Here is a 9,917-nt window from a genome sequence, read left to right as displayed (position 1 = left end):
AGAAAAGAAAGATAGCTACGGCCAGGGCGGGACACTGTATGCCACATTATTGTAGCTATTAGGGTGACTCTTCACCAAACTAGAAATGCCTTGATTTGGGGGGGATAACTACGGCCAGGGCGTGACACTGTATGCCACATTATTGTAGCTATTAGGGTGACTCTTCACCAAACTAGAAAAAAATGCCTTGATTTGGGGGGGATAACTACGGCCAGGGCGGGACAGACATTTCCATGAATATTCTTATGTTACTGAATGTATCCAGAGTATTTCCAGATTTCATTATCAAAAAATGTGGTGAAAGGTACTGTAAATGTAAATGTGGTGAAAGGTACTGTAAATGTGGTGAAAGGTACTGTAAATGTGGTGAAAGGTACTGTAAATGTAAATGTGGTGAAAGGTACTGTAAATGTAAATGTGGTGAAAGGTACTGTCAATGTGGTGAAAGGTACTGTAAATGTAAATGTGGTGAAAGGTACTGTAAATGTGGTGAAAGGTACTGTAAATGTAAATGTGGTGAAAGGTACTGTAAATGTGGTGAAAGGTACTGTAAATGTGGTGAAAGGTACTGTAAATGTAAATGTGGTGAAAGGTACTGTAAATGTGGTGAAAGGTACTGTAAATGTAAATGTGGTGAAAGGTACTGTAAATGTGGTGAAAGGTACTGTAAATGTAAATGTGGTGAAAGGTACTGTAAATGTGGTGAAAGGTACTGTAAATGTAAAATGCACATAAAATCAACAGCGTAATGTTTGGATTCAGTCTTAACTGTTTTGTCCTCACCTTTAGTTTAATAGTTTTCCCATAATCTCCAACTGTTCCCTTTTGATTCCATGGTTATGCATTTACTTTCCACATTTGCTCTGTAAGAAACACTTCAGTTTAGCTCTATCAATACAATTCCCAATATCATAAAGGGTTAAGGACTCTAGCTTTAGGAAAGTTTTCTGGAAAGTTTGTCGTAGTCAGAAAGTCAGCTGAACTGTATAAAAGACCATCCCTGGCTGTAGAGAGAAGCAGACAGACAGAGAGGAGGGAGAGACAGACTTCATCACTGACTCCAGATCTGAGGACAAACTCATCTGAATAACCTCTCACACCAATTCAAACAGGTGAGTGGATTTAAAGCCTCTAATGACAAGGTTTAGATTCAGAGGAATATTTGTCAGATTTGCGACTTCTCAGATTTAAAATGTGTTTTTTCAAATCATAGTTGTGTATTTCAATTCAATCCAAAATCATTAGAGTGGTGTGACTTTTAAATTGTCACTAGTCTATTAACCAAACAAAGGCTTGGCAATTATCGGGATAATGGTAAAACGATAAATATTTCACCTAATCATTATCTTTTGGTTCAACAGGTGTGTGTGTTGTTGAGAAGACTATGTAATCCCAATGATAATTAATAACAATTAGACTGTAATTACAATATTAAGTAATAATAATCATCTAGTAATTGTTATTCTGTCATTCTGGAGACTTTCTGTGGAGAAGGTATAAAACCAGCAGGAAGTCTTTTTTATTTATTTTTTACTTCTGCCAAAAGTAAGGAGATAAGATTTTCTGGCCAACGGAAATTATTATTAATTATAATTTTAAAAAGCCCTTATAATAAATACACACACTCTGACACACACCTATCACAGGAAAAACATACACTTATAGAATACTGAAGGGTTAATGAACAAGTGATTGAGTGATTCAATATGTGAATGAGTGACTCAATATGTGAATGAGTGACTCAATATGTGAATGAGTGACTCATTATGTGAATGAGTGACTCAATATGTGAATCAGCGGTGAGACAAGGTCGTAATAAAGGGAAGGATAGAAAATACACTTGTGGTCATACTACCTTGAACACACCTGCCCTCGTCTGATCTTGGTGGCTGAGCAGGGTTGGGGCTGGTTAGTACTTGGATGGGAGACCACCTGGAAATGCCAGGTGATGTAAACTCAAAACAATACATTTATAAAAGACATGAATGACCAGAAGTAAAGTAGAAAATATTTTTTGTATAAAATAATATTTGTTGTTTGATGGGGACGGGACCGGGGAGCTGTCACTGAGAGATTATCATTACAGTGTTTACTGTGGAAGCTCTTGAGTCAGATGAAGGGGTCTACACAGTCTATTAAAATGGAGCTGACAGATCAAATCTCATTTTATTGGTGACATATATATACGTGTTTAACAGATGTTATTGCAGGTGTAGAGAAATGCTTGTGTTTCTAGCTCCAACAGTGCAGTAATGTCTGACATGTAACATCTAAACATTTCACAACAATCCAACACAAATCCGAAGTAAAGGAATGGAATTAAGAATAACAATGTCAGAGCGGCATAGACTAAGATACAGTAGAATAGAATACAGTATATACATATGAGATGAGTAATGCATAGGTTAAGATACAGTATATACATATGAAATGAGTAATGCATAGGCTAAGATACAGTAGAATAGGATACAGTATGAGATTAGATACGTAAACATTATTAAAGTAGCCAGTGTTCCATTATTAAAGTGACCAGTGTTCCATTATTAAAGTGACCAGTGTTCCATTATTAAAGTGACCAGTGTTCCATTATTAAATCAAATCAAATCAAATTTATTTATATAGCCCTTCGTACATCAGCTGATATCTCAAAGTGCTGTACAGAAACACAGCCTAAAACACCAAACTGCAAACAATGCAGGTGTAGAAGCATTAAAGTGACCAGTGTTCCATTATTAAAGTAGCCAGTGTTCCATTATTAAAGTGGCCAGTGTTCCATTATTAAAGTGGCCAGTCTTCCATTATTAAAGTGACCAGTGTTCCATTATTAAAGTGACCAGTGTTCCATTATTAAAGTGACCAGTGTTCCATTATTAAAGTGACCAGTGTTTCATTATTAAAGTGGCCCGTGTTCCATTATTAAAGTAGCCAGTGTTCCATTATTAAAGTAGCCAGTGTTCCATTATTAAAGTAGCCAGTGTTCCATTATTAAAGTAGCCAGTGTTCCATTATTAAAGTAGCCAGTGTTTCATTATTAAAGTGACCAGTGATTTCAAGTCTACGTATATAGAGCAGCCACCTCTAAGGTGCAACTGGTAGCATTTTAACAGTCTGATGGCCTCACCTTCTGGATGATAACGGGGTGAACAGGCCGTGGCTCTGTGGTTGTTGTCCTTATATTTTACAACATTGGGCTAATGAAAAAAGTGGAGTGGAATTCCCCTTAAATGTATAAAACTCACTAAAATGAGATTGTAACCTCTGAAAACCTTGTAACTTACTTGTATAAATATTAGTCACATACTGTAAATTATGCTTTGTGGTGTCAGGATTTCATGTTATTAGTGTATTGTGTTCTTGAGATAATATGATGAAACTAGCTTGCTAGCATTTACAGGTTTTCCATACATTTTCCATATATTTAGAGGTTGGACGTTGGCATGTTGGGCGCACCGATTGGTGTCATCTTGTTCTTAAGTATGTGTTACGCCTGTGCTGGCTTGTCATCTCGTTAGTCAGAAGGTGTTACACCTGTCCTGGCTTGTCATCTCGTTAGTCAGAAGGTGTTACACCTGTCCTGGCTTGTCATCTCGTTAGTCAGAAGGTGTTACACCTGTGCTGGCTTGTCATCTCGTTAGTCAGAAGGTTTTCCAACTGTGCTGGCTTGTCATCTCGTTAGTCAGAAGGTTTTCCAACTGTGCTGGCTTGTCATCTCGTTAGTCAGAAGGTGTTACACCTGTCCTGGCTTGTCATCTCGTTAGTCAGAAGGTGTTACACCTGTCCTGGCTTGTCATCTCGTTAGTCAGAAGGTTTTTCAACTGTCCTGGCTCATAGTGAGTGTCTTTTTGGTCCCAGTTGTTGTTTATAGTCAGCTTTCAGTGGACACCTCCATGAGTGTCTTTCAGAACCCCTCCTAGAACCCCACCTGTTTCGTTGTTGTTGTTAATGACTCTTTGTTAGTTTCCCCTTCTGTTTGAGCAACAGGTTTTGGTTTCTTGCGGGGGAACGTAACAAAATGGAGGCTCGTCCGGGATACGGTTTCCTCTAATCACCTAGTTGAAGCTCTACCGTGCCCAGATATTTTAGTGTTCAAAAACATAATTGGTAGAGTTTCTGTCACTGACATCCAACTACCCAGAGGGGTTATGAGATAAGAGGAATCATTTTGAAAGTTGCATAAACACACAGGCTAATAATAAAATAAAATAAAATCATGGACTTTAAATTAGAACATTTGTGGAAAACTCTATATGGGAGATTCTAGATAAATGTACAAAGGCAATTCTGCTCATCATTGCAAAGCATTATGACATCAAAGTTGCACATGCCAGTAGTCCAACTGCTTTGGTTGAGGAGGAAATCCTTCCGGAGAGGGAGGGAAGGGTCCAACGGGTGGTAGAGGACACCCTAGACATGCAACTGAGGTACAACTAAAGGTCAAATGGGCACAAACTGAAATTAGAGCTTGAGCACCAGGAAAGAGAAAGAGAATGTGAGGAGAGATTGGAGCAACAGAAATTCAGACTTAAGCACCAGGAAAGAGAAAGAGAATGTGAGGAGAGATTGGAGCAACAGAAATTCAGACTTGAGCACCAGGAAAGAGAAAGAGAACGCGAGGAGAGATTGGAGCAACAGAAAGTCAGACTTGAGCACCAGGAAAGAGAGAGAGAATGTGAGGAGAGATTGGAGCAACAGAAAGTCAGACTTGAGCACCAGGAAAGAGAACGCGAGGAGAGATTGGAGCAACAGAAAGTCAGACTTGAGCACAAGGAAAGGGAAAGAGAACATGCAACCAGACTAGAACATGAAGAATGTGTGCATGCCATTTGATTAAAAGAGATGGAGCTGGAAGTGCGATGAAAGGAGATCAAGTCAGGCCATCCTGCACCCTCAACAGAGTTTTATATTGGTTGGAACAGCCGACTTGTACCGCCTTTCAACGAAAAGGAGATGGACGTATATTTTACTCTGTTTGAGTTTCCATATCCCTAAAACGGCCACGAGATATTTGTTCACTGTTCCTCCAAAGTGTTCTTGTGGGAAAAGCAGGAAATGTACTTTATCTCTTGGCCAGAGTTCAGATTATGACAGTAAAGCTGTGAAGCTGATATCCTTCTTGTGATTGGTGGTTTATGACAGTACAGCTGTGCAGCTGATATCCTTCTTTTGATTGGTGGTTTATGACAGTAAAGCTGTGAAGCTGATATCCTTCTTGTGATTGGTGGTTTATGACAGTAAAGCTGTGAAGCTGATATCCTTCTTGTGATTGGTGGTTTATGACAGTACAGCTGTGAAGCTGATATCCTTCAGGCTTACGAATTTGTCCCAGAAGCATACAGACTAGAGTTTCATAAAGGACGAAAGACAATCGCAAAGCCATGTTGAATTCATAAGGGAACATCCATGTATTTTTTGTGGAGGGGTATTAAGGACCTTGAGAATTTAAAGACACTCATACTTCTCGAGCAGTTCAAGAATTGCCTTCATGAAGGTGTACTACCTCAAACGACCTTCTCAAACAAAGCACCCAGTAGTTATCCACACCCCCTAGCCTACCAATGAAGGGGGTGTCATTCATTTGGGGAAATTATTTGGCTGGAGGGAAGGTCGTTACAAATCCTGTATTTGTATGGAATCCAGAGTAGAGGAAACTGATGGGTTATCAGAAATGTACCCTAGAGTGTTCCCAGCGTTATACATGCTATGTCTAAGAAAGTTGCAGGGAGAAAGGTTCGCAACAGTTGATACTTCAATGTCTAGGAAGGAGCTGATTTCTGAACAGTGTAAAGCCAACTCCTCTTTAGCCGCCTTTCCTTCCAGTTCTCTGCTGCCAATGACTGGAGCGAATTGCAAAATTCTTATATCTTATATAAGATAATAGAGACAGTGATATCTTATATCTGCCTGTGTTACCTACCGTCACCATTGACTATAGTCTTCCTTGAGAGCATAAGGAAAGCCCAGTACTCATTCGAGAGCATAAGGAAAGCCCAATAGACCCTGAACCTGTTGGTCAGCTGAGCAACTCAGAGATTCTGGAAAACATTGATGTATTTTTGGCACACCTACCTCCAGAGGAAAAAGGCAACATTGTTGCACTTCTTTTAGAATATAAGGGTTCATTCTCATATGTGCCAACTCAAACATTGACGTTGGGGACTCTGCCCAAACCAAACAACATGCCTATTGAGCGAATCCTGAAAAGAGAGTGAAACTCCGCAGTCAGGATGAGTTCATACTTGAGCACCGAATTTTACAACATGGCAACAGTCCGTGGAGTTTACCCTGTATATTAGTACCTTGAACATGAAAACAAATCTGTTGCAGCACCTTAGCATTATATTAGCACCTATGGAAGATGGGTCTCTGTGGTTCTGTTCCGATTTTCGGAAACTCAATGCCATTACTAAGTCGGACTCGTACCCTTTGCTCAGGGTCGATGATTGTGTGGACTGCGTTGGTGCTGCTAAGTACGCTAGCAAGTTCAATCTGCTGAAGGGATATTTGCAGGTCTCTCCGAATGTGCCAAATAATTGCCTGCATTTGTCACTCCTGATGACTTTTCCTTCTACCTCTTCCTCTGGGACTTCCTCTTCATCTCCCTTTCGGTTTGCTGGAACCCTTTGTGTCTCTGATGCTGCTGCGGATTTCCGTCGTCCATTTGCTTTGTACACTGATGCCAGCGATGTAGGAGCAGGGCTGCTTTGTACACTGATGCCAGCGATGTAGGAGCAGGGGCTGATTTGTACACTGATGCCAGCGATGTAGGAGCAGGGCTGATTTGTACACTGATGTAGGAGCAGGGCTGATTTGTACACTGATGTAGGAGCAGGGCTGCTTTGTACACTGATGCCAGCGATGTAGGAGCAGGGCTGATTTGTACACTGATGCCAGCGATGTAGGAGCAGGGCTGATTTGTACACTGATGTAGGAGCAGGGCTGATTTGTACACTGATGTAGGAGCAGGGCTGCTTTGTACACTGATGCCAGCGATGTAGGAGCAGGGCTGCTTTGTACACTGATGCCAGCGATGTAGGAGCAGGGGCTGATTTGTACACTGATGCCAGCGATGTAGGAGCGGGGCTGATTTGTACACTGATGTAGGAGCAGGGCTGATTTGTACACTGATGTAGGAGCAGGGCTGCTTTGTACACTGATGCCAGCGATGTAGGAGCAGGGCTGATTTGTACACTGATGCCAGCGATGTAGGAGCAGGGCTGATTTGTACACTGATGTAGGAGCAGGGCTGATTTGTACACTGATGTAGGAGCAGGGCTGCTTTGTACACTGATGCCAGCGATGTAGGAGCAGGGCTGCTTTGTACACTGATGCCAGCGATGTAGGAGCAGGGGCTGATTTGTACACTGATGCCAGCGATGTAGGAGCGGGGCTGATTTGTACACTGATGTAGGAGCAGGGCTGATTTGTACACTGATGTAGGAGCAGGGCTGCTTTGTACACTGATGCCAGCGATGTAGGAGCAGGGCTGATTTGTACACTGATGCCAGCGATGTAGGAGCAGGGCTGATTTGTACACTGATGTAGGAGCAGGGCTGATTTGTACACTGATGTAGGAGCAGGGCTGCTTTGTACACTGATGCCAGCGATGTAGGAGCAGGGCTGATTTGTACACTGATGCCAGCGATGTAGGAGCAGGGCTGATTTGTACACTGATGCCAGCGATGTAGGAGCAGGGCTGATTTGTACACTGATGCCAGCGATGTAGGAGCAGGGCTGATTTGTACACTGATGCCAGCGATGTAGGAGCAGGGCTGATTTGTACACTGATGCCAGCGATGTAGGAGCAGGGCTGCTTTGTACACTGATGCCAGCGATGTAGGAGCAGGGGCTGATTTGTCTTTACAGGGTATTGATGAGAATTATTTTATTTAATCCATTTTAGAATAAGGCTGTAACGTAACAACATGTGGAAAAAGTCCAGGGGTCTGAATACTTTCCGAATGCACCATCTGTATATAGTGAATGCACCATAACCCCTCTGTATATAGTGAATGCACCATAACCCCTCTGTATATAGTGAATGCACCATAACCCCACTGTATATAGTGAATGCACCATAACCCCACTGTATATAGTGAATGCACCATAACCCCACTGTATATAGTGAATTTAAACAGTCTCTCTGCCTATCTCTCTCTCTTTCTCTCCTTCTCTCTCCCCCACACCTCTCACTTTCTCTCTCCCCCACACCTCTCACTTTCTCTCTCCCCCACACCTCTCTCCTTCTCTCTCCCCCACACCTCTCTCCTTCTCTCTCCCCCACACCTCTCTCCTTCTCTCTCCCCCACACCTCTCTCCTTCTCTCTCCCCCACACCTCTCTCCTTCTCTCTCCCCCACACCTCTCTCCTTCTCTCTCCCCCACACCTCTCTCCTTCTCTCTCCCCCACACCTCTCTCCTTCTCTCTCCCCCACACCGCTCTCCTTCTCTTTCCCCCACACCTTTCTCCTTCTCTTTCCCCCACACCTCTCTCCTTCTCTCCTCCCCACACCTCTCTCCTTCTCTCATCCCTTCTGTCTCGCCTCCCTCCCTTTAGGTCAGTAATGCCCTTATCAGCCCCTCCTCTCTTCTCCCTTCCTCTCCTCCTTCTGCTTTCTCAACTGGACTCCGCCCTCACCTGTCGTACTGCCAGCCAATCCCAGTGTGACTCCGCCTCCTTCGTCCCCGGTCACAACCTGGCAGGGGAGGGGTTTGACGTGGTGACCCTGAAACGTAAAGGGGCCTACCTGATCGACCTGAGGACCTACCTGTCCCCCAGTAAAACCTGTACACTGTGTAGTAACCCCCTACAGGGGAACGAGCTGCAGAAAATACCCCTGTCTGTTGTAGACTGGAGGCCCTACAGCCACTGTACTGAGGATATCTCCAGCCACTCTCATGCGTCTGTCAGGTGAGTAGGATGGTTTCTGACTGTTTACTTTGGATGGAAATTGGACAGGAAACATCTCTCCTCACCTCTCCTCTCCTCACATCCTCTCCTCCTCTCTTCCAGTAACCTGGCACAGTCCACTACCAACGAGATCTCTACAAAATGGAAGGGGGGTTTGAGTAATGAGGCGAAGGTGTCTGTAAGCGTACCTGTGGGACCTGTGAGTGTGAGTGTGGCGAAGGATGTGGGCGCTAGCATAGAGATGGGAGGGTCCAGTCGGATGTAGCCATCTTTGCCACGACCAAGACCAAAGAGGACCTCCACTCTTTCTTCTCACAGAATCTCCGTTGCCGTCACTACAGGTAAAAATAACAATAATAATGATGATTTGTTAAACTTTTATTCCGCTACCCTTACAGATGCAACATTTCACATGTGACACAAAAAACCGCAACAAAATGTGAAAACAATATGATCTCATGTGATTTTATTTACATCACGGGATGCAAAATGTAAAATGACAACATTTTAGACAAAAACATCCAGGGGACCTTTCAACAGCATCCCAAGGACGTCCTAAAAACGTCCTCGGGGACATCCCTGGAACAAACTGGGAACTAGACAAAAACCTCCAGGGTACCATGACAAAACGTTCTGAGAACATCCCAAAAAACATCCTTGCTTCCCTGGAAAAAAACTGAGAATTTACTGTGCTGAGAATATAACATAATTTTCCAGAATGTTCTGGAACGATTGTTTTAGGTTGGAGGAAGTGATTGGCTTGCTCTGAAAAGACAGTGCTACCCTCCTATGGAACAGGACCAACTAGCCCTGGGCTAAGTGCAGTGCTAACCCTCCTAGGGAACAGGACCAGCTGGCCCTGGGCTAAGTGCAGTGCTAACCCTCCTATGGAACAGGACCAGCTAGCCCTGGGCTAAGTGCAGTGCTAACCCTCCTATGGAACAGTACCAGCTAGCCCTGGGCTAGGTGCAGTGCTAACCCTGCTATGGAACAGGACCAGCTAGCCCTGG

General features: G+C 43.3%; 1 protein-coding gene across 1 annotated transcript; it reads left to right on the top strand.

The window, feature by feature from the left end:
- Nucleotides 1-8,560: 8,560 nt before the first annotated feature.
- On the top strand, nt 8,561-9,204 carry LOC116358833 (perforin-1-like). The gene is made up of 2 exons (XM_031811074.1): nt 8,561-8,907; nt 9,010-9,204. Exons 1-2 carry the CDS (start codon nt 8,561-8,563, stop codon nt 9,170-9,172), a joined length of 510 nt encoding a protein of 169 aa, XP_031666934.1. The 3' UTR covers nt 9,173-9,204.
- Nucleotides 9,205-9,917: the final 713 nt, after the last annotated feature.

This window comes from Oncorhynchus kisutch, unplaced genomic scaffold, assembly GCF_002021735.2.
Source record: "Oncorhynchus kisutch isolate 150728-3 unplaced genomic scaffold, Okis_V2 Okis01b-Okis20b_hom, whole genome shotgun sequence".
NCBI classification, from domain to species: domain Eukaryota; kingdom Metazoa; phylum Chordata; class Actinopteri; order Salmoniformes; family Salmonidae; genus Oncorhynchus; species Oncorhynchus kisutch.
Note: the sequence above shows the minus strand (reverse complement) of the source record. Positions and strands in the feature narration are given on the sequence as shown.

Bases quoted from the DNA above. Each gene is read 5' to 3' on its own strand.
- LOC116358833 (XM_031811074.1), top strand. From the start codon at position 8,561: ATGCCCTTATCAGCCCCTCCTCTCTTCTCCCTTCCTCTCCTCCTTCTG. The intron at 8,908-9,009 runs GTGAGTAGGATG...CCTCTCTTCCAG, and splicing joins CACTCTCATGCGTCTGTCAG to TAACCTGGCACAGTCCACTA.